Source organism: Natator depressus, chromosome 2 (assembly GCF_965152275.1).
Source record: "Natator depressus isolate rNatDep1 chromosome 2, rNatDep2.hap1, whole genome shotgun sequence".
Taxonomy (NCBI): domain Eukaryota; kingdom Metazoa; phylum Chordata; order Testudines; family Cheloniidae; genus Natator; species Natator depressus.
In genome coordinates, this window is record NC_134235.1 from 261,967,913 (window position 1) to 261,992,243 (window position 24,331).

The window sequence follows — 24,331 nt, forward strand, 5'->3', positions numbered from 1 at the left end:
ATTGCTCCCCGGATGTGGGCACTGGATTTTTCGAGCCAGCTCCCCTACAAATATGTGCAAGTCAACGTGGGAACCAGGCACCAGGCCTAGACACACTCTGAGGGCCAGTCACCCCGCTCCTGCGTCTCTCGCCAACTGCCCCGCCCGTACAGCGAGCATCACGCGAGGGGCAGCCAAGCACCGGCTGCAAAGAGCTCTTCCCGATTCCAAAAGGGGAGCTATAATTTTACACACACTCACCTTCTACAGAGGAGCTCCCAACCTCGCTCTCCGGCCTCTGCTGCCTTGGGTCTCCTCGCGTGCGGCCCTTGGCCGATTGGCAGGGCGATGGGTGGGGATGATGGGGCTTGTGAACAATTATTTCCTTCAGACAGTTCAGAAGGCCTTGGAGGGGGCTATTCTCTGCCGTCGCCGTGGCGTGAATATTAAAATAAACACACGATTAACTCAATCAATTAACTTCCCCTCTCCCTACGGGAAAAAGGTTCCACCTGACTCTGAATCACATGACCTGAGACCTTTAAACACCAGCCTCTGAGTGCCACCCCCGGGAGAGTGGGTGGGGCTGGTCCCCCATCGCTGGGAGAGCCTCCTGCCCAGATCTAGGGCAGGGGGGGTCTCAACCTTTCTCTTGCTGAGGCCCCCTCCACATGCTATAAAAACTCCAGGGCCCAGCAGGGGGTGCGAGGGGGAACTCAGGGCTCCGGGCCGGGGGGGACCCTTAGGCATAGGCACAGTTTTGCTTCTATTTGGGGTGGGGGTCAAAGTCTGGTAGGGTTCGAGCCAGCTCCGCACAGCGGGGGCCAGAGACGGAGTGCCACCTTCACCCACTGACTCACTCAGAGGGCACAGCATCGGGGGGGGGGGGGCGGGTGTGGCTTCAGCCCCGCGCTGCTCCCAGCTTCAGCACCGAGCTTGGGTTTCAGCCACGGGGCCGTGTGGCCCCCCTGAAAGGGCTCGCGGACCCACAGTGGGCCGCGGCCCCCGATTGAGAACTGCTGATCTAGGATGGGTTTCAGAGTAACAGCCGTGTTAGTCTGTATTCGCAAAAAGAAAAGGAGGACTTGTGGCACCTTAGAGACTAACCAATTTATTTGAGCATAAGCTTTCATGAGCTACAGCTCACTTCATCGGATGCATACTGTGGAAAGTACAGTGGGGAGATTTATATACACAGAGACCATGAAACAATACCTCCTCCCACCCCACTCTCCTGCTGGTAATAGCTTATCTAAATGATCACTTTAGATAAGCTATTACCAGCAGGAGAGTGGGGTGGGAGGAGGTATTGTTTCATGGTCTCTGTATATCTAATGTCTTCTGCAGTTTCCACAGTATGCATCCGATGAAGTGAGCTGTAGCTCACGAAAGCTTATGCTCAAATAAATTGGTTAGTCTCTAAGGTGCCACAAGTACTCCTTTTCTTTTTGATCTAGGATGCAGAGGGTCAATACTGGGAACAACCAGCGGATCGTCAGCGAAGCTCTGATCAGCCAGAGCAGAAGGCAGAGGTGGGGGCTCAGAGCCAGCAATCAGGAGCTGGTGCACATTTGTAGATAACGTACGGGTGGGAGGGGTTAGTACGGTACCCCCAGGGTTGTAGGAAACGGGACTCTGGGCTGATCAGTGGTTTAACCTTGAGAACCCAAGAGTTTATATTTCTAGGGGCCTTTACGGAGATTCTCCCCAGACAGCCTGACTGGTCACTGTGTTTCCTCTCTTTTGTGCCAGTGTGCACTGGCTGAGTTGGTCCTGATCGGGGAGGAAATAAGGGCTTCTCTGGACCTATTTTATTTGGTGTAAGAATCAGTGGTGTTCATATGGGGTTATGCAGTCCTGTCCTCTGATCCCCAGATGTCCCTCCGGTTTCTCTCCAAATCTCTCAGAATTTCAGACCCCTCTGTCAGCTCGCAAGCCCCAGCAAAGGAGTGACCAGGTCCTGAGAACACACTGAGGTTTTAGGTCAAATCCATCCCAGAGCCCTAGAGTGTTCGGCTAACGGCACATCACCCTGCTGCCAAAACTCCACCCTACACGAATCCTATAACCGTATACATTTGCAAACCACATCCTCCTTCTGAGGAGAAGGGGCCAATCCACTGACACTGAGGTCAACAGGTGTCTTTCCATGGACTCTACCAGGAGACACGTCAGGCCCTATTCTATGCCTGACTGAACCATACCTTCATAAGAACATCTCCAAAGCCCCAGCTCCAGCCTCCTGTCTTCCACACCCCCTTGTGCGCTGCTGGTAGACGACCTTCTGGTTGGGGTGCTTGGATAACTGGGCCTCTTTACAGGGCAGCCGGTCAGCCCCTGGATGGGGGAACTCTCTGTCGTGACTTCTGTTTTAACTACAGAAACAAACTCAATTTCAGTCCAAGTCCTGCAGCCGAATGGCTCGGCTCCTTCTCTCCTGAACACAGTCAACACAGCCGACTGGATCAGCGGCTAGACCGTAGACAGGCCACATGCTTCTTTCAAATGCCAAGCGTCCACCCAGAAACTAGGTTCATTTTGATTTTAGAATGCCTGAAACCAAGGGAGGGAAGATCCACAATCACAGAAATAACATGGCCTCAGCGCTTCTTCCCCTTCTGAGACACCTCTCTCCAGTTACCAGTGCGAAGAAGGGGATGCAGCGTAGGAAGGATGGAGCATGGCCATATGAAGGTTAACATGGCAACACGGATTTTGGTTCATGCATGTACCTCTCCTCTGCGTAGCAAGAATACTGACCAATGCAGTGACACCCCTGTAGGATGGACACACAGACACGCGAATAACGAATGGCTCTTATTCAGCTGGCACCCAAATACTCTGGGCCTAACTGGGCCCCAAATTCGGGCTGTGTAGTTTTGTACCCTGAGGGCCTGTACTATTAAGTTACACTGTGTAAATCAGGAGTCACTCCACTGAAGTTACATCAATGTAAAACCAGTGTCAGTTAATCAGCTCCTAGCTCATTCTCTGATTATACCACACGCAGCCAGAAGCAGAGTGTTTGATCTCTCCGCTCTGCCTAGTGAGATACTGTTCCTTTGTGCATTAAGGTATTAAGACATTTTAACTCACCGGTAGCACATAAGCTCTTCATGTCCACCCCCACTCTCTTGTGTTCCACGTCTCCTTGTGCGCTGGGGTTCTGCATGTTGGGGTGACGGGGCCTGTTGATGGGAATTTCCTTCAGGCAGTTCAGCAGACCTTGGAGGGGGCTGTTCTCTGGAGCCACTTCTGTGTTAATAGTCAGAAAAGAAACAGATCAGCGGGAGATGTGGAGCCGCGGCAGCGTGGTGCAGTTGGTCTCTGAGCCCTGTCAAATCTACAGGAACTTACACTGACCCCCAGCACTTCTCTTTTCTCTCTTCACACTCCTGCCAGCAAGGCTGGGCTGCACATACAGATCCATCACACCCCGGAGCAGGTCATCTCTACAAAAGTGCCTGTGGAACGAGGCATTCAGATCTGGCGCCCCAGGGCCTGAAGGTCATGGATGAATTGGAATGTTTTCAGGGAAAGGAAACCCAGGTGATATGAGGAAGGGGTGATTTAGGGGGAAAGACGCAGCCTCAGGATGTCAAGTTTGGCTAAGCCATGAGGAAGAGACACCAGGGGCATGACACCAGGGGATGGGAAGGTATGAACCAGCAGGAATGGAAGATGCTCAGCATGACCCAAAGGGGTGTGAGGACAGGTCACCAAATTGAACGGAGGAAAGGAAAGTTTAGGCTGGATCTCAGGAACCCATGAGATCTATCAGATTGTGGAGTCAAGTCGCAAAGGAAGGGGGAGAAGCCTTGTCGCTCTAGCCATTTAATTTCATTCAGATTGGTTCCCAACGGATGAGCTAGATGGGACCCAGCAGATCGTGTCCATCCCAAATCTGTATCATTCTAAGACCCCCCTGCCCCGATCCTTCCGCGTCCCCTCACACACCTGGGACAACTGTGTCACACTCCTGCTGCACTATTCTGGGACGTGTCGGCCTGCCAAGGCAGTTTTGGTACCTACCACGTCACTAGCATAGTCTGACTCCTCCGTGACTCACCTTCTGCATACAGCCTCCCAAGCTGAGCCCCTTCTGTGCTGCTGGTGGACTCGCAGCTGCTCGGTGTGTCGGCATGACTGGGTCTATTGACAGATACTTCCACTAAACAGTTCTCCAGGCCAAGGGCAGGTGGATTCTCTGGAGTTATTTCTGGTTTAACTGGACAGACAAAGCCAGCATCAGCTCAGGGCCTGTTGCTGAGGGGAGGGTTCATTTTAACCCTATAAAACCACCTGGATCTTTGACAGTGGATATTTAGACCTAGTGTTAAAGAGAAACCTCTCCACTATCATTGGATGGGCATCTGTGAACCACTAATCGAGAGGATGGATGGTCTTGTGGGCAAAAGGCTCTGGCCTCGGGCTCAGGAGATCTGTACCTATCAACTCCTCTATGTTACTGACCCACGGACGCCTCCTCTGCTCTGCCAGCGAGGCCAGTCTTTACCATCCTTTAGTCCAGTTTTCCCTCATGCGATTTCCTGCTTTCCCCCCCTGGTGCACAAAAGGATCTCAGGTAGGTATACACAAAGCCACTACATTCTCTGCTTTCAACTTGCACCTTAAAACCAAGCTCAGGGTTCATAAATAAAACAGAACCAGGGACTTTCTCCCTGCGGGTGTGCTATCCCCAGTGTACGGTACCCACTTACCGTCGGCACACGCCCTCTCAGAGCCCATCTCAGCTTCACTATCAGCAGCCTCAGCTGGCTCCACAGTGGCCTTTGAATTCCCAAAGAGAAATTCCGGGATTTCCTTCACCAGCTTCATCAGTGCGCTAAGATGCAGGCTGCCCTGACGCTCTCCTGCTTGAGACACGGAGAAAAACTCACCAGAAGCCCAGTGTGATCAGCACCTGACTTGAGGAAAGAGCAGTTCTTTCTTTCCTTCTTTTCCACCTCGGGCAGGGAATCTCTTACCTTCCTCATCTCCTGTGGGGCACCCGTCCTCTTCTGTTTGCCCTGAGTCCCAGAATCCACCCACATCTGGGTCATCCCCTGGAAAGGCCAGTTCTTCACCTAGAAAGACGTGGGTGCATGGAATAGTGGATGTCACCATGGGCACCATTTTATCTATTTGGGGGTGGTCTCCATCCACATGGTTCCTATTACCCTTATGAAATGCCTCAGGCTGCAGAACCAGCAGCCTCCCATCACTTCACCGCAGGGAGGTCTGTTGGCTGCTGGTGTGGGATTCGCACCAGGAGACCATCTTTACTCAGTGGTGGTAGGAGAAAGCTGACCACGGAGGGTCCCGTTCTGTCCCCGGAGGAGGGGGCTGTGCTTGCATATTCTGGGCTGACAGCTCCCAGTGTAAGTCAGAGCAGCTGTCTTGGGCTGTGGCACGGATCAGACTCCCCTTAACACCATGAGCTCCTCCCTCCCCCAATCTGCCATCTATGTTGGGGCTTGCAAAGGGCCAGGGTGCCTGCACCAGGGGAATTCTCCCCTGACCCCTTGGGCTGCATCACCGGCCCCTACGCACCGCCAGAGAGGTGCATAAGGGCCAAAGTGGCAGGTGGGTGCAGAGTCAGTTCCTAGTAGCTCTATTGGACCCCATGGGGCTCCCTCTGTGGACAGTGGAAAGGGGCCCCAGGAAGGTGGGAGAGAGGAGAAGACAGACACCCTGGGTCTAGACGATATCTTCTGGGGGGCTGGGCCTGCTGTCAGGTCTCAGCCAGCCCAGCGACGGGTGTGCAGTAGATCCCTTGACACATCAGCCAGCCAGAGGCGTCTGCAGTCTACCCACTGCCAGGGCTGGCATGGCAGGCAGTGGCTTAGCGTTGGTTACTGAAGGGCTCACTCACCCTCTGAGCTGCCGCCTTTGCTGGCGAGCTCTCGCTCTCCGGAGACGCTGCGGATCTGGCCACCAGCAGCCTCCCGCTCCGCAGTCAGGGCCAGAAGAGCCAGCGTGGGAACTGGCTGACCTGGTCAGGGAAAACAAGACTCAGCACAATGACTCTCGCTCTGGCGAGCTACCCCAGGCCAGCCAGAGGCCGGGCGACCAGTAGCCAGTCCGAGCAGGGCCAGCAGCCACCCAGGAGCTCAAAGCCACCCCAGCTGGGGACCGGGGCTGTCCCGGGGGCAGAGAAACAATGAAGCTGCTGAGTAGGATGGGGCCAATGCTTCTTTGCACCTCGCCGGCCATCCATGGAGCTCAGAGCGACTTCCGCCTAGTCTCCCCAGTTCTCGTCTGTCCACCACGGCCAGCAGAGTCATTCAGCTCGGGCCAGAATCCAGCCCGGTCTGGGCGCTGTCCGGGAACCTGGCTACAGCTCAGCTGAGCCCCGGACAGGGCCGTTAACACATGACCTGGGTGGGAGCTGACAAACAGGGCGACCTGCACGTCAGGCAGGATGGTGCAAAGCAGGGGCAGGAGGTGGTGCAAACCTCGGTGTGTACTGCTGCCCGGGTGGGGACATGTTTCATAGGATCACAGAACCACAGGATTCGAAGGGACCACGAGGCTCATCCCGTCTAACCCCTGCCAAGATGCAGGATTTGTTGTGTCTAAACCATTCCAGAGGGACGGCTCTCCAGCCTCCTCTTGAAAACCTCCAGGGAAGGAGCTTCCACAACCTCCCCAGGTGTCTGCTCCTTTGTCCTACTGTTCTGACAGCGAGGCAGTTCTTCCTGAGATTTCCTCTGTCTGCTCTGCTGCAGGTTGACCCCATGGCCTCTTGTCCTGCCCTCTGTGGCCAGAGAGGACAACTTTTCTTTGCCTTTTTTATGGTAGAGTTTCAAGTATCTGAAGACCACTATCATGTCCCCCCTTAATCTCCTCTTTTCCAAACTAAAGATACCCAGTCCCTTCAGCCTTTGCTCATATGGGTTGTGTTCCCTCCCTCTGATCATCTTTGTTGCTCGCCTCTGGATCCTTTCCAGTTTCACTCTGACTTATCTATGTTCTACATCCTGCCGCTTCAAATGTCAGACTCCCCCCGGCCAGGGAAGAGACAGCCCCCCCGGAGATGGAGATGGTTCAGTGCAGAGGGTGGCGGGAAGTGCGGTGAGACGGCTCTTTCCCGCAGTCAGAGACTTTGTATTTGCTCAATGGCTCATTTGCCTTAGCTGAAATTAAAACCTCCCAATGGAAGTCAGAGCCAGAGGGGTTCCCTGTGAAGCTCGTGAGCACACCACAGCCCCCTGGTTCGGGATTTAGTTACACGGTCACAGTACAGGCTTGGTTTGGTGCAACGTTCGTTAGTGTCTTCAGCAAACCTGGGGCAACTCATGGGTTTGTTTCGCAATAGGTTTGGGCTGAGCTTTGCTTTGAAACGCCAGCCCAGCTCAGGACAGAGGAGGGACCTCCACATGGATCAGAGAGGAAACGAAGGAACTGGATTCTCCTCTCATTCTGGCTTCCAAGCGTTCCCACCATGTGAGCGGGAGGAGAGTCGTCCCCAACCTTCCCATGCGCCACTGCCAGTGGAAGCTGCCTGTGGTTTGCGTGGCGAGGCCTTGTGGACACTGGCATTTTTCTTCACATTCCCCACCCCTGGAACCACCTGTGCAGCTCCACCAACGGGAGCGAGGTGCAGACCAGCTGCCGGAGTATTCCCCACGGTGCTGTCTAGACAGGGTCAGATAACACAGCGGTCAAAGCATCAGTGTCCAGTTTACATTAGTGCTCCCTTGCGGCTACCACCGGTGGAAACGAAGGGATGCTAGTGCCAGGGGAGGATTTGGAGATGAATGCTCGTGGAGAGTGTGTGTGTGTGTGTGTGTACATGTGTGTAACTCTCAGCCACACCAATCAGGTCTTACACCAGCTGCAGTTGAAACATAGTTCCAGCTCTGCGCGTTTCACTCAGCCAGTGTGAACGAGGCAAAACCGTGTCGGAATCAGACTTCTAAAGAAAAGTGTCCAACGGTTCTGTCTATACCAGTGGTTCTCAACCAGGGGGACGCATACCCTAGGGGGTACGTGGGGGTCTTCCAGGGGGTGCATCAACTCAGCTAGAGATTTGTCTAGTTTTACAACAGGCTACAGAAAAAGCACCAGCAAAGTCAGTTCAAACTGAAATTTCATGCAGGCAATGACTGGTTTATACTGCTCTGGACGCGAGACACTGACATGTCAGTACACTATTTATATTCCAGTGGATTTATTTGATAATCGTATGGTAACAAGGAGAACGTCAGCAACGTTTCCGTTAAGAGTGTGGCTGTGACACTTCTGTATTTTTATGCCTCATTTTGTGAGGAAGTGGTTTTTAAGTGAGGTGAAATTTGGGGTACGCAAGACAAATCAGACTCCTAAAAGGAGTACAGTCGTTTGGAAAGGTTGAGAGCCACTGCTCTACCCTACAGAACCAAACCCCACCCCAGCTGTGGCCAAAGTATGTTATAACATAGCTCATTCCTGCCCGGGAAGGGGCAGAAAAGAAACAGGGGAGGAATGCGTTAGAGAACCAGGGGGTAGCCACAAGGGTTAATACAGATTTCTTTGACATGCTTACGTGTGACCCAGACAAGTCATTTCGTCGCTCCGGGCACGTCTACACAGCAGCTGGGAGGGGTAATTCCCCACTCAGCGCGACGTACACACACCACCCGGGCTAGTATGCTAAAAATAGCCCCGTGGCTGCAGCAGCCTGGGTGGCGGCTTTGGCTAGCCACTCCGCCTGACAGCCTGGGCACATACCCGTGCGGCTCGTCGGGGCTGCTGCCATGGCCACACTGCTAGTTCGAGCCGAGCCAGCGGCGTCTGTCTATTCGAGCTGGGACACAAGCCCTGAGCTGCTGTGTAGCCTTGAGCCTCCTCTGTACAATGGAAATAATAACACAGGGGTGCTGTGAAAGCTAACGAGTTAAAGAACATGAGGTGCTCCTTTACTGCAGTGATGGGGGGCCTTCTTGTATCATAGATAGAGCCTGTATCTCCCACACAAGCAAGAACAAACACTCCTGTAACTAAGGTCGTTAAACATGGCTAGTGTTGTGGTGAATGATACTTGGGAATCATTTAAGAATACCTTACTAGATGCCCCAAAAGCCTCAATCCCACAACCGAGGAAGAAGGTTGTGCTGGTTAAAAACCAAACCTAATTTAGAGGGGAAGCAAAGGCAGCTATAAAAATAAAAAAATAATATGTAACAAATAGAAAAAATGGGAAGTTGATAGTAATGAATATAAAACAGAAGTTAGGAACTTTAGAAAATTTATAAGGGAAGCAAAAGAACACAAGGAGAAATCTATTGAAAGCAGAGTTAAGGACAATAAGAAGTTTATTAAATAGATTAGGAACGAAAAGAATCCATTACTAGATGGAAATGGTAGAATTATCAACAATAATGCCAAAAAGGCAGAAGTGTTCAGTAAATATTTCTGTTTTGTATTTGGGAAAAACAGTTGATGCCGTCTCATCATATGGTGATGATAACACTCTTTCCATTCTACTAGTGTCTGTGGAGAATGTTAATCAGAAGCTACTAAAGTTAGACATTTTAAAATCAGCAGGTCCAGAGAACTTGCATCCAAGAGTTTTAAAAGAGCTGGCTGAGGGACTTAATGGACTACTAATGGTGATTTTCAACAAGAGGTGGAGCACTGGGGAAGTTCCAGAAGACTCGAAGAAAGCTAATGTTGTGCCAGTTTTTAAAAATGGTAAACAGAATGACCTGGGTAATTATAGGCCTGTCAGCTGTCATGGATCCCTGGCAAGATGACGAAGCACCTGATATGGGACTTGATTAAAAATGAACTAAAAGAGGGTAATGTAATTAAAGCAAGTCAATGGGTTCATGGAAAACAGATCCTATCAAACTAACTTGGTATCTTTTTTTGATGAGATTACAAGTTTGGCTGATACAGGTAATAGTATGAATGTTATATACTGAGATTTCTGTAAGGTGTTTGACATGGTACCACACAACATTTTTATTAAAAACCTAGAATGATATAAAATGAACATGGCAGGCGTTAAATTAATTAAAAACTGGCTAACTGATTGGTCTCAAAATGTAACTGTAAATGGGGAATCATCACTGAGCAAGTCTGTTTGCAGTGGGGTCCCGCAGGGAGCAGTTGTAGGCTCTACACTATTTAACATTTTTATCAAAGACCTGGAAGAAAATGCAAAATCATCACTGATAAGGTCTGCAGACGGCACACACATCGGGGGAGCGGTAAATAATGAAGACAGGTCACTGATTCAGAGAGATCTGAATGGTTTGGTAAACTGGGCACAAGCCAACAATGTGCTGTTTAATATGGTGAGATGTAAATGTATTCTTCTAGGATCAGAGAATGTAGGCCATACTTAAGTCCTGGGAAGCAGCGACTCTGAAAAAGAGGTGGGGGTCGTGGTGGATAATCCACCGAACAGGAGCGTCTGATGGGACGCTGTGGCTGAAAGAGGGAATGAGATCTGTGATGCAGAAACAAAGGAATCTCAAGTAGGAGCAGAGAGGTTATTTTACCATCTCTATTTGGCCCTGGTGCAATCGGGGCTGGAATCCTGTGTCCAGTTCTGGTGCCCACAATTCAAGGACACTATTGATAAACTGGAGAGGGGTCACAGAGGAGCCTGAGAATGATGAAAGGATTAGAAAACTGGGCTTAGAGTGACAGACTCAATGAGCTCAATCTACTTAACAAAGAGAAGGTTAAGGGGTGACTTGATTACAACCTATAGGTACCTACACGGGGAACCAATATTTGATAATGGGCTCTTCAATCTAGCAGAGAAAGGTGTAACACAATGCAATAGCTGGAAGCTGAAGACTGGGCAAATTCAGACTGGAAATAAGGTGTAAATTTTTGACAGGGAGAGTAATTAACTACTGGAACAATTTACCAAGAGTGGGGGTGGATTCTCCATCACTGGCAATTTTCAAATCAAGATGGGAGGTTTTTCTAAAAGATCTGCTACAGGGCTTATTTTGGGGGAAGTCCTGTGGCCTGACAAGAGATCAATGTTCCCTTCTGGGCTTGGAATCCATGAATCTATGAGTGTAGACAGGGACAGTTTGGCCCTACCTATGCAGACCACTGAAAACCAGCGTAGCTGGAGAGAAGTTTAAATACAGTTCCTCAACTTGGTTTAATGTTGGCAGAGCCGGAAAGACACACATTTGTAACTGCAATGCCAGGTAATGGCCCACAGCCCTCCATGCAGACATAAAACATGCTGCTCCTTACCTAGCGAGATCAGCAACTGGTAATTCTCCTCCATCACTTCTTTATGAAGCTCCTTCTGCCATCCCTCCAGGATCTCCCACTCCTCTGCTGAGAACCTGACAGCAACGTCTTCAAATGTCACTGGCACCTGAAGACAAACAAATGGCTGAGTCGATTCCAGGCCTGGGGCAGAGTATGGGAGTCCTATAAATAAGCACGGCTCACCATTTCTGGCCCATGCCCCTGAGCCTTATTAACTTTGCTCCCTCTGTGATTTTGATGGGGAAACGCATTCCCTACTAAATATCTCTCAGACAAGTCATTAACACTCCCATTACACCTAGAACATTAACTAGAGCAAGCAGGCGCAAGTGGTTTCATATGGTAGCTCATCTCTCAAGCCAGAGCTCTTCTTCGGGACACCTCCCCTTCCGGCCTAACCCCTCCCCATCCTCACACCAATTGTTTGCCTAAAGCCGAGGAGGAGAGGCTGGATGAGACTGAGGCAGGATGAAGACAAACTCCCCCTGTCATAACACCCTGGGGTGCTGGAACAATTTGCACAGTGGGGGTGCTGAGGGCCATTGAACCAAGCTGCAAACCCTGGACATGATGGAAACCACTTCAAGCGAGGGGGTGCAGCAGCTCGCTCCACACCCCTAGCTCCAGCACCTGTGATAACACCCCCTCCAAACACTCCCCAGGCCCTTCAGTAGCATGCCCACTCCGAGCCACCAGCCCCTCTCTGCCCCGAGAACAGGAGAAGCCCCGAGGGGAAGCGCTTCCCCAGCTGTCGGCAGACAGTGCCATGTCCAGCCTGCTGCGGCATGTGGACACAGCCCCAGGAGCGGGGTGGGGTGGAACAGGGCCAGACCCATTTAAAGGGGAAGGCACTTGAAAGAACTACCCGCTGCCCGGCACCTAGCCTGAATAGCCTGGATGAGCAGCAGGGAAGGGAGAGCAGTGACGAGCCAGAATGGCTAATGGGATCCAGAGAGTTGTGTGAAAAAATATTTCTAAGCATTAACAATTCTTACCCCTTCTTATACAGTTCTGGGCATGTTCACGGACGTTAGCTAACTCACTTCAGTACAGGGGAACCCCCTGAGACTGGAGGTGCCTGGGAGCAGCCCTCACTGGAGATGCCAAGGTCAGGGCAGGCTGCAAAAGCGAGAGCAGATACTCCCAAAACTGGCGGTTAACACTGAAGTCAAACCTCCCAACCAGTCACAAACTGCGCTTCTGATCCCCCACACTCGTGATCACGAAGCAAAAAAGGAATCACACAGTCCCCTTATTGCACTCCAGTCTCTGGCTCCCAATCAGCATCTAGGTCCAGTACACTGAGAAGTTATTTTAAACTCTGCTCACATATACAAAATGTTCTTCTGACCCCAAAGGGCCAGCCGCATTGCCAGGTCAGTCTAGGTTTGGATCTTACCCTCCAGAGGTCGGAAGCAGGATTGAAGACAAGCTGGAGGAGCTGCAGCTGCCTTTTATAGTCTTTTGCCATGTGGCCTTTGTTCCAAAGACAAGCTGCCCAGCACACGGCTTGAAAGCCTCAGAGTTCTGTCCACAGGCCTGTCCCTGCAGGCCTTGCTGAGTCATAAGATGTACCTGCCTTCTCTCAATGGGTCAATTGTCTGGGGTGACACCCAGAAGCATACAACAAGTCTGAAATACAGACCTATCTATAACACATAATACAAAAGGTGATACAAACATATAAACAAATCATAATATTTTTGCAGATGCCTTACATGGCATATCTGGCTTAACTCATTGCAATTTTATAACCCTGGTAGTCACAATAACCTAAAGTGTCCCCCAGATTCCATACAGCGTCACACCCCCTGAAACACATTCGTTAGCAGATTAACGTTTCCTGTGCCTGCTCAGACAGAGACAGCAATGAAAAGATGGTGGGGGTGGGGACGGACACAAATTTGTTAAAAGGATAAACACCCAGTTAAACCAACATGACAAAATGACAAATCATGTCAAACCAACCTGATAGCCTTCTTTGACAAGCCTTGTGGATGGGGTATATTTTGACTTTAGTAAGGCTTTTAAATGGCACTTAAAATTTAAAAGGTCCTTGAACAGTTTTTAGACCAAGAGCTGGGGGAAAGCCGACAGGTGTGGAGGAACACATGGTTCGGACAGAGACATCCCTTAGGGGAGGATCTCCTAATGGAGACTCTCTATGTCCTAGTTAGGAGGAGAGGATGGAAGATGATAAAATACAGGTAGGATCTGATGAGAAACAGTCAAATGAAAAAGAGTCCCATTCAATTACATCATGTAATGGCAGACAGTTAAAAAGTGACAAGTTTTTAAAGTGCTTATATGCCAATGCTAGAAGTCTAAATAATAAGATGGGTGAACTAGAGAGCCTCGTTTTAAATGAGGATATTGATATAACAGGCATCACAGAAACTTGGTGGAATGAGGATAGTCAATGGGACACAGTAACATCAGGATACAAAATATATCGGAAGGACAGAACAGGTCGTGCGGGTGGGAGTGGCATTATATGTGAAAGAAAGCGTAGAATTAAATGAAGTAAAAATCTTAAATGAACCAAAGTGTACCACAGAATCTTTGTGGATAGTAATTCCATGCTTGACTAATAAGAATACAGCAGTAGGGATCTATTACCGACCACCTGACCAGGATGGTGAGAGTGACTGTGAAATGCTCAGAGAGATTACAGAGGCTATTAACATGAAAAAAATCAGTAATAATGGGGGATTTCAATTATCCCCATATTGACTGGGTACATGTCACCTCAGGGCCAGATGCAGAGATAAAGTGTCTTGACACCTTAAACGACTGCTTCTTGGAGCGGCTAGTCCTGAAGCCCACAAGAGAAGAGGCAATTCTTGATTTAGTCCTAAGTGGAGCACAGGAGCTGGTACAAGAGGTGAATAGAGCTGGACCTCTTGGTAATAGTGACCATAATATAATTAAATTTAACATCCCTGTGGTGGGGAAAACACCACAGCGGCCCAACACTGTAGCTTTTAATTTCAGAAAGGGGAACTACACAAAAATGAGGTTAGTGAAACAGAATTTAAAAGGTACAGCGCCAAAAGTGAAATCCCTGCAAGCTGCGTGGAAACCTTTTAAAGACACCGTAATAGAGGCTCAACTTAAATGTATACCCCAAATTAAAAATCATAGTAAGAGAACCAAAAAAGAGCCACCGTGGCTAAACAACAAAGTAAGAGAAGCAGTGAGAAGCAAAAAAGTGAGAGGCAAAAAAGGCATCCTTTAAAAAGTGGAAGTTAAATCCTAGAGAGGAAAATAGAAAGAAACAAACTCTGGCAAATGAGGTGTAAAAATATAATTAGGAAAGCCAAAAAAGAATTTGAAGAACAGCTAGCCAAAGACTCAAAATTAATAGCAAAAAATTTTTAAAGCACATCAGAAGCAGGAAGCCTGCTAAACCATGAGTGGGGCCACTGGCCAATCGAGATGCTAAAGGAGCACTCAAGGACGATAAGGCCATTGCGGAGAAACTAAATGAATTATTTGCATCGGTCTTCATGGCTGAGGATGTGAGGGAGATTCCCAAACCTGAGCCATTCTCTTTAGGTGACACATCTGAGGAACTGTCCCAGATTGAGGTGTCATCAGAGGAGGTTCTGGAACAAATTGATAAACTCAACAGTAATAAGTCACCAGGACCAGATGGGATTCACCCGAAAGTACTGAAAGAACTCAAATGTGAAATTCCAGGACTACTAACTGTCGCCTGTAAACGATCACTTTTAAATCAGCTTCTGGACCAAATGACTGGAGGATAGCTAATGTGACACCAATTTTTTAAAAAGGCTCCAGACATGACCGCAGCAATTACAGGCCGGTAAGCCTGACTTCAGTACCAGGCAAATTGGTTGAAACTATAGTAAAGAACAAAACTGTCAGACACGCAGATGAACAGAATTTGTTGGGGAAGAGTCAACATGGTTTTTCTATAGGGAAATCATGCCTCACCAGTCTACTAGAATTCTTTGAGGGGGTCAACAAGCATGTGGACAAGGGGGATCCAGTGGATATAGTGTATTTAGATTTTCAGAAAGGCTTTGACAAGGTCCCTCACCAAAGGCTCTTAAGCAAAGTAAGCAGTCATGGGATAAGAGGCAAGGTCCTCTCATGGATTGGTAACTGGTTAAAAGATAGCAAAAAAGGATAGGAATAAATGGTCAGTTTTCAGAATGGAGAGAGGTAAATAGTGGTGTCCCCCAGGGGTCTGTACTGGTCCCAGTCCTGTTCAACATATTCATAAATGATCTGGGAAAAGGGGTAAACAGTGAGATGGCAAAATTTGCAGATGATACAAAACTACTCAAGATAGTTAAGTCCCAGGCAGACTGCAAAGAGCTACAAAAGGATCTCTCAAAACTGGGTGACTGGGCAACCAAATGACAGAAGAAATTCAATGTTGATAAATGCAAAGTAATGCACATTGGAAAACATAATCCCAACTCTACATATAAAATGATGGGGTCTAAATTAGCTGTTACCACTCAAGAGAGAAATCTTGGAGTCACTGTGGATAGTTCTCGGAAAACATCCACTCAATGTGCAGTGGGAGTCAAAAAAGCGAACAGACTGTTGGGAATCATTAAGAAAGGGATAATAAGAGAGAGATAATAAGACAGAAAATATCATATTGCCTCTATATAAATCCATGGTAGGCCCACATCTGGAATACTGCGTGCAGATGTGGTTGCCCCATCTCAAAAAAGATATATTGGAATTGGAAAATGTTCAGAAAAGGGCAACAAAAATGATGAAGGGCAAGGAACGGCTGCCATATGAGGAGAGATTAATAAGACTGGGACTTTTCAGCTTGGAAAATTGACAACTAAGGGGGGATATGATAGAGGTCTATACAATCATGACTGGTGTGGAGAAAGTAGATAAGGAAGCGTTATATACTCCTTCTCATAACACAAGAACTAGGGGTCACCAAACGAAATTAATAGGCAGCAGGTTTAAAACAAACAAAAGGAAGTATTTTTTCACACAATCCACAGTCAACCTTTGGAACTCATTGCCAGAGGCTATTGTGAAGGCCAGGATTATAACAGGTTTCAAAAAAGAACTAGATAAGTTCATGGAGGATAGGTCCATCAATGGCTATTAGCCAGGCTGGGCAGGGATGGTGTCCCTAGCCTCTGTTTGCCAGAAGCTGGGAATGGGCGACAGGGGATGGATCACTTGATGATTCCCTGTTCTGTTCATTCCGTCTGGGGAACCTGGCTTTGGCCACTGTCGGAAGATGGGCTAGATGGCTGTTCTTATGTTTTGATATTGTCTCGCCTGACCTTCTCATAAACAAACTAGGGAAGTGCAACCTAGATGGAGCTACTATAACGTGGGTGCAAAACTGGTTGGAAAACGTTCCCAGCGAATAGTTATCAGTGGTTCACAGTCATGCTGGAAGGGCATAACGAGTGGGGTCCCGCAGGGATCAGTTCTGGGTCGAGTTCTGTTCAATATCTTCATCAGTGAGTTAGATCATGGCATAGAGAGTACACTTATAAAGTTTGCGGACGATACCAAGCTGGGAGGGGTTACACGTGCTTTGGAGGACAGGATTAAAATTCAAAATGATCTGGACTAACTGGAGAAATGATCTGAAGTAAATAGGATGACATTCAATAAGGACAAATGCAAAGTACTCCATTTAGGAAGGAACAATCAGGTGCACACATACACAGTGGGGAATGACTGCCTAGGAAGGAGTCCTGCGGAAAGGGATCTGGGGGTCACAGTGGATCACAAGCTAAAGATGAGTCAACAGTGTAACACTGTTGCAAAAAAAGCAAACCTCATTCTGGGCTGTATTAGCAGGAGTGTTACAAGCAAAACGCAAGGGAAGACCTCCGATGAGGAGAAAGAGAACAACTGCACAAAGTGTGCATTGTTCAGATGTTTACAGAAACGTCTGTTGTATCACTATTTTGTTAAGAGAACTATTCTGGTTTCCTTGGAATAACACGGCTGGAATACAAATGAGTAATTGAGAAGTTTAATTTTAGTGTACATTTGAGTGAAGAAAAAAACCTGTTAATAACTGTGTATCTAAAGATAAGTTTGAATGCTTGTTCCTGGAAAAAAAAGCTGAAGTGTAAAGGAAGCTATTCTTGTTTATGTCCCATGTTACAATAATCAAGTTTTAAAATTCTGGAAAATAACTCTCTTTATTTGTATCCACATTTAAAATAGAGATAGCAAAATGATAGCAAATTGTGACAGGAGTGACCTAATCCGTCACAACCAGCTACCCTTGGACCAGAGGATGGGAAAGGTGAGCGGTAGCAAAGCGTGACAGGAGTACCCCATAGATCACAATTTGCTATTCCTGGACCAGGTGACAGGGCAACAAAAAGGAACATCCTTACCCGTCAGTAACTGGTACCGGTAGCAAAATCTGTCGGAAGCAGCCTTTGACATTACACCCCCCACAACACTCCGATAGCAGAGTGAAGACCCCAGACAGGTCATGTGGATCTGAACTCACTGACAGCAGAGCACACTGAAAAATCTCCGTTCAAAGAATGAGTTGAGTGCTGCTCAAAGCCCCTGGTGTCTCCTTGCCAAGGGAAACAGGAGCCTTTGCTCGTGCTCAGAGAGTCCTATGGGATCCTGGGGTGAAAGGTGCAATGTAAGTGGTGTGGAGCATGGTAATGGTATTAACCGGAGTGGGGCTGTTAAAAGAGGCACCCCTCCCCCCATCTCACACCTTTCCACTCCCGCGATCGCTGCTGCATCAGAGCCGTACGCCAGCTCGAAGGGACCCAAGTCCGATCCTGTCCGCACTGCTGTTACACCAGAGGAACTCCACTGATTTCGGTGTCCACACCAGAGTGAGCGAGACCAGAATCAGGCTCAAGATATGGAATCCAGGGCAGAACGGTCCCACAAAAGAGGAGGAAAGTGGTATAGTATTTCCCCTTCCCTCAGATCCCACCCCCTTCCTCCCATGGACTTCATCGGGGGGCACAGCCCCCAGCACAGGCCTGGGCCCTTACATGGCACGTTATAAAACCACAGTCTGGGGGTAGACAGCAATACAAGAGTCTGAGATGGGGTGAATATCCCCCATGGAGGGCAGGGGCTGGGATCTGCCAGGCCTAGAGCACCCTGGGAATCAGACATTTGTAAAACAGAGTTTGCTTTTCAGAGATGCCCGACCCTGTCGGAGTGCCAGGCTGGAATCTGGCAGCAGAGAGAACGAAGGGAGGTGAGCGAACGGGTCAGTGCCCCGGGGAATGGAGACAGACGCAGTGACTGGGCCAGTTACCTTTGGTTAGCTTCTGACATCTCCACCACCACCTGACTGAGCACGGATAATGGCTGCTATCCCGCTGCACTGGGGTGGTTCAAGCCGACAGGTCCTGGAATGCTGGCTTGATTAGCAAACGAGATCGGTTATTGATAGAAATAACGACGGCACGAAGCCACGCGGCATGGGTCTGGATGTCACTGGCCTCTCTTGCAGGACGGCTCCCAGGAAGTCTCGGGGCTTGCGTTCCGTTACCATTCCTGATGGATTTTGAAAGCTGTCAGTCCTGGCTTGTAGTCAGAGCTAAGCTGCGATTCCTGTACAGCGTGCTCTGACAAGGCCTGGGGCCAAACCGCTCAGGCCCCGCAGTGCTGGGGAAGCCCCTCTTTGCCTGAGATTTTAGCTGGGGGGATCAGAGATGGGTATGCCTCCTGGTTAGCTCCTGGAAGCCAGCACTTAACTGGAACATGATTTCCTTGCTGCCCTGTTACTCAGCCAGGTTCGTTTTAAATCAGCACAAATCAAACAGGGGAAACTTCTCCCAGAGAACTGCCTCTAGGCAATGTCAGGCCAATGACTCCTCTCTTCTCTGCCTTGCGGGATGGTTCAGTCCCGCATTTTAAACCCAAGTTTGCCTCGGTTTCACGCTGATCTTGCTTCCCCTAGAGGAAGTTACTGACGTCAGACACTGACATTGAAAGAAGGATGTCATTCATGTTCAAGAATTCACTTCCCCCTTTTTGAAGGCAACGGTTTTGTGCCCTTTGTTCTGAATCTGGGCCCACTCTGTCCCATGCCTGGGCCCCTGCAGGACAAGAACTGCACTGGCCGCTCAAGGCTACCCAGAGATCCCTGGGGTAGGAGCCCTGCTAAAGGACAGCAGCGTTTGACCTCTGGAAACCCCGTGTCAAGATCAGGACGGAATGGTACAAGCGAATGTGACAGGCCTCCATGCCCCGTTAGCAGAACAAGAGGGTGGGGATAGGGGGTGTGCGGGGTGAAGGTAGGTGTGGGGAGAGGGTGTGTGTGGGGAGGAGGAGAGGGTGCGTGGGAGGGGGAAGGGGAATGTGTGAGTGTTTTAAATAACTGGGGACCCACTTGTGATCTGAAAACAAGTTCTCAAAACCTCCCAAATTAGACACTTCTACCCCAGGCTCAGACCTGAAGCCTCTGCCCGTTGCTGGAACCAAACTGTTTGCTCAGATATTCCAGAAAGGTTTGCTGTCAGCTCTTCCACTGATGGGAGCTGGACCATACGTGCTGGGGTACAAAGGCTGTTCTGCTCGTATTTCCATCCCGAGGCAGAGGAGGAAACACGGCCAGTCTCATGAGAAAGCTTCTTCTCATGCTACTTGGGAGAGGTGCATGTGTAGGAAAACCATCCAGACCGTTGGGTGCTGATCCAAGCTGGCCGCAAGACCCACTACCCAGGTGGGTACTGTTAGGAACAATCCCTTCCACAAGGAAGCTGCCACCACAGTCAAACTCCGCAGCACATTTCAAACAAAACGTTTCAATGCTAGAGATGGGTCCAAGCCACCAAGTTCTGATCCAGAGCTGGAGTCTCCCAGCCTTCGGCCAACAGGGTGATTTGGTTTTGCAGACAGAAAGCCTGCAAGGCATGTGTCTCCCGTGTCAGGTGATGGGCGCTCCCACTGCAGTACATGGACCAATGTAAGTTGCCCCCAGCAGACCCTGACAAGGCCAACGTTCCCAGAAGCGGCTAGCGAGTTTGGGTGCCCAACCTGAGAGGTCTTAAAAGGAGCCTGATTTCCAGAAAGTGCTGAGCACCTGCCCTCGGAAAATTAGGGCCCTTTGAGATTTCTCACCCTGGGCACTGAGAAATGTGGGCATCCAACATCACCGATACCCACAGTTCCTACGGTTACCAGCAGGGCGTTGAGTGTCCCCCTAGAGCGGCAGGGAGCCGTTTGTAGGGCAGGAATCCACGTTGTGCTCCGCAGTCTGTGTCGTCCTTTCCTTGCCCGGGTGCAGTAGCAATAATTATCCTTTGCCTCGACTGCGAACGGTTTCTGACCCAGGCGTGCTCGCGCGTACGTGCCCCGTCAGACGCCGGATTGAAGGAATCCCTGGTGCTGCTCTCCCCCCCGCTGCCTGTTGACATTTCACTCTTCCGTTAAGGCTCCTTCAGGGATGACATGACGCTGACGTGACATAATTAAGTCCGACACCGTGATATTTTCAAAAGAAGTAACTTTGTCAAACCTTTAATGCTATGTGCTCCTTGGCTCGGCTTCCTGTGGAATGTGTGATAATCGTTCACGGGTCTTTAACACCCGGGCTGTTCGGGTTCCATCAATCATGCAGAGATTAGCCAAGGACATTTGCATGTTAGGGCACAGGAAGAGAAAACCACCTGGCCCTTTCATCTGAGGATCTCAAAGCATGGTAGAAGGATGGATCAACTACACTTCACAACCCTCTGCCCCGAGGAAGGAGGCAAGTCTCATTATAAACCATCACCACAGGGTGAAAGACACCCAGTGCTGGGGCCAGCACAAAGGCCTATGCACCCCTTAGACTCTCAAAACATGATTCAAGCAGGACTTCAGGCCATGTCCACACTAGGCAGAGCGTTGTCTTTTGAACTTGTGTTAACTAGCACACATTAAAATCCTAGTGTAGGCAAGGCAAAGGATCATGTTAATACATTAGCTGGTCAAGATAAACCCTTAGTGCAGAGTCTACGGGGAAGAACAAACATTTGTGATCTGGAACAAATATGAAGGGAGTGTCCCAACTAGCCTGTACGAAGGTGTTTAATCACCTCGAGTTAACTGGCAATCAACTAGCTCGAGGCAAAAGACTCTAGCAAAGACGAGCCCCTAACTTACAGCAGCCTCCCTGGTGCTACCCCCATGGACTGCACCTTAGCCCCCAATCCCCACATCAGAGAGCACTACCTGGGAGTGCCCTGCCAGCCCCCCACCCCCACTGACACACCTCCCTATGCTGGGCCCTATATCTATTTTGCACAGGGGCAAACGAATACACAAGGCGGTGGGGCGGGGAGGGAATAATCAGGCCCACATGCGTTTATGTCAACGTGCAGACTCCCTGCTCTGCACACACTTCCCTGCGTGTGCGTGTCCGGCCTGTGGGGGTGTCACACTCTGTTTCAGGGACAGCCACAGGTGAGTCACGACACGTTTTAATGCAATGCTGGATTCCCCTTTGACCTTCCCCTTTTGCCCATTGGCCTCATGTCCTCCCCGGGGCTGGGGAGCCTCCGAAGGAACACTTCACCTCACAGTATCTCGTGAATCACAACCTGCCGGGCCCTATTATGGTGCTTTGATGCCCCAGCCTTGCTGACGTGACACTGACAACAAGCTGCCGGGCAAAAGGCTCGAGTTTGACGGCAGGGCTGCTCTTCCCAAAGACCAGTGCACATCACGTCACCGAACAGGGCAACTGCACTGACCCGGCTCAGGATGCCCTCTGCTGGGCTGAGAGCCCACTCTGCCGCTGGTCAGCGAGGGCCAGATTCGGATACCCTCGCTCAGGCCGAACGGTGCCTGATTTCACCGGGGCTGGCGGAGCTCACACCCCTTCCCGAGTCCACAGCACCAGTGCAGCAGCTGCTCGCTAACCTCGGTACTGAGAGAGGCCGGGGGCTGCCGGGACTCGGAGGCCAAAGTGGCCTCTCCGCTCTGGGCTGGGCAGAGGCGGGGTGGGGTGCGTGTGTGGGGACGACGGCCCTGCCGCTGTCCATACTGTATCCCGCACAGGGACAAACTGAGGGCTTCTCTCTCCATGGGCTGGCACCGTCACCAGCCCTCAATTCTCCCAACTGTGTGACTCCATTTCAGGGACATCGACCGGCCCGTACATGAACAAACATCGTGGGATCCTCCTATAATATCTGCTCTGGTGAGATCTGCTCCAGGGCCCCTTCCCTGCTGGCATCCATGCCCTGACTGACACCACCTGCGATCTAGCACGTCCACCACTGCACCCCAGCTGGGCAGGGCATGGAACGGCGGTGGTCGCATTTCTTCAGGTGCTGGACGTGGGCCCCCTCCCCCTGCCAGAGACTCCCCCATGGCTGAACCCCTCCTCAAGTCTAAAAAGCCTCTGAACACACTAGCTTTGTTTGCAGTTTCATTCTCTGCTGCCCCTGACTAGGATCCTTCCCTGAACCCCCTTTTTTAAAAAAATGGTCCCACATCATTAGGCTCTTGACCTGCTGTTTGCTGCTGTTTTTAGCTGCGTTGTGTTTAGTCATCCAGCAATAAAAGGCTTGAAAGAGAACTAAGAAAAAGTTGTCCCCAGGAAATTAATATTGTGTAACGTGGTTGTAAAGTGTGTTTCATTTCTCCCTCTAGTGGCTAGACTATATTGAGGATAACAGCTTACTACTGCTACCAACTATTGAAGCTCCTGCTCCTTTAGTTCACCACAGTGAGGATTACTGTAATTCTTGTTTGTATTTAGGGTAGTGCCTAGAGGCTCCGACCGAGATCATTGCGGTAGATGCTGTACAAACACACAGTGAAAGCCAGGCCCTGCCCTGCCCTGAAGATCTCACAGTCTAATCAGACAAGACAGTCAAAGGGTGGGAGCAGAAACAGAGATGAAGAGACTTGCCCAAGGTCAATCATGCAGCAGGTTAGTGATACAGTAGAACAGAACCCGGGTCCTTTGAATAGCAGCCAGGGCCCCACGCACTAGATTACATTAACTCCCCTGACAGAGCCCCATGGCACCGTGGAGTTTTGCTTTTGCGACTGAAAGAAAGAGCAAGAATCTCGGCATATTTTCTCCCTTTTTTACGACCCCTTTTCAGGAGCTGTGGAGGGTCTCTCGCCAAGCCCCGGGCACAGCACAAAGCTCCATACAAAGATTCGCGCTCCTGCCCGAACTGAACAAAGCCGCGCTGGCTGGTTTGAGGGCTCGTGGAAAAGCAAGAACTTTGGGAATGCACTTGGAGTTCTTTGCGACAGGCAAAGCACTCCCCAAATGGCAGCCGTGGGGAAGGCTGCCCCGTGAGAGGCGTTTTCGCTGTGGGAAGGCAGGCGGTCTGCCCGGTGAGAAGTCAGGCTAGCCATCCATCTGCCTAACGGACAGCATTTCCCTGCACAAACCTGAGACTGCTGACTGCAGGCTGGTGAAAACAGCAACATTTCTGCGCCAGACAAGCTCCCGGGATATCTGGGTCCCAAGCACTCATGACCCTGGGTCATGTCACACAGCACTTTCCGGCAGGCCCACGGCTCGGTGACGGCCGCCCAAGGAGGAGCTAACTCTGGGCTGTGCCAGGGAGCACCACACACGTCCCCAGGGTGCTCTCCAGTGAGAGGCCACCCCTGGCACGTGCCAAGTAACTCTGATCGGTGTCACCCGCTGGGCATTTTCTGAACCCCAGGCGGGGGGGGGGGGAAGCAAATCTACACGGGTTGTTCTTTGGAAAACCCCCTTTCAGGGGTCCCGGTGCCACCCAGCACAGTTCCCAGCACTGGGATGCGCGACCCCCTCTTTTTAACCCCCCCGCCCCCCTACCCCGGGAAGTGTCCGGGTCTCCTGGCCCTTCAAACCTCCCTGCTCCCCACTCGGGACCCGGGCGACCAGCCTGGTCGGGAACAAGGCAGCTAACCGGACCCCGTTTATCACTCCAGGGACCCGCGCCCCAAGTTCCGACCCACACGCCCCAGCGCCAGCCGGGGGCCTCTTCTGGAGGCCGGGGGCTGCCCCCAAAGCAGGCGGGTGCCTGATTCCTGCCCGCCAAACCCAGCCCAGCCCCGGCCAGCCCAGCTCCCCGCGGCCAAGGGGGCCGAGCAGCGCCGCTCCCACCCGCGCCCCACTCCTCACCTGGGCAGCGGCGACCCCGCCGGA

At 50.4% G+C, this 24,331-nt stretch overlaps 1 protein-coding gene across 1 annotated transcript in view; it reads right to left on the bottom strand.

The window, feature by feature from the left end:
- LOC141983401 (uncharacterized) overlaps positions 1-24,331 on the bottom strand; it is a 44,235-nt gene extending 19,904 nt beyond the window's left edge. The window contains exons 1-9 of the mRNA XM_074946505.1: positions 24,308-24,331; positions 11,194-11,320; positions 5,855-5,974; positions 4,968-5,066; positions 4,701-4,853; positions 4,049-4,207; positions 3,076-3,234; positions 2,184-2,354; positions 241-402 (exon numbers count right to left, since the gene is read on the bottom strand). Of these exons, the coding sequence (XP_074802606.1) occupies positions 241-402; positions 2,184-2,354; positions 3,076-3,234; positions 4,049-4,207; positions 4,701-4,853; positions 4,968-5,066; positions 5,855-5,974; positions 11,194-11,227 (1,057 nt within the window). The 5' untranslated portion in view covers positions 11,228-11,320; positions 24,308-24,331. The remainder of the gene's footprint in view (positions 1-240; positions 403-2,183; positions 2,355-3,075; positions 3,235-4,048; positions 4,208-4,700; positions 4,854-4,967; positions 5,067-5,854; positions 5,975-11,193; positions 11,321-24,307) is intronic.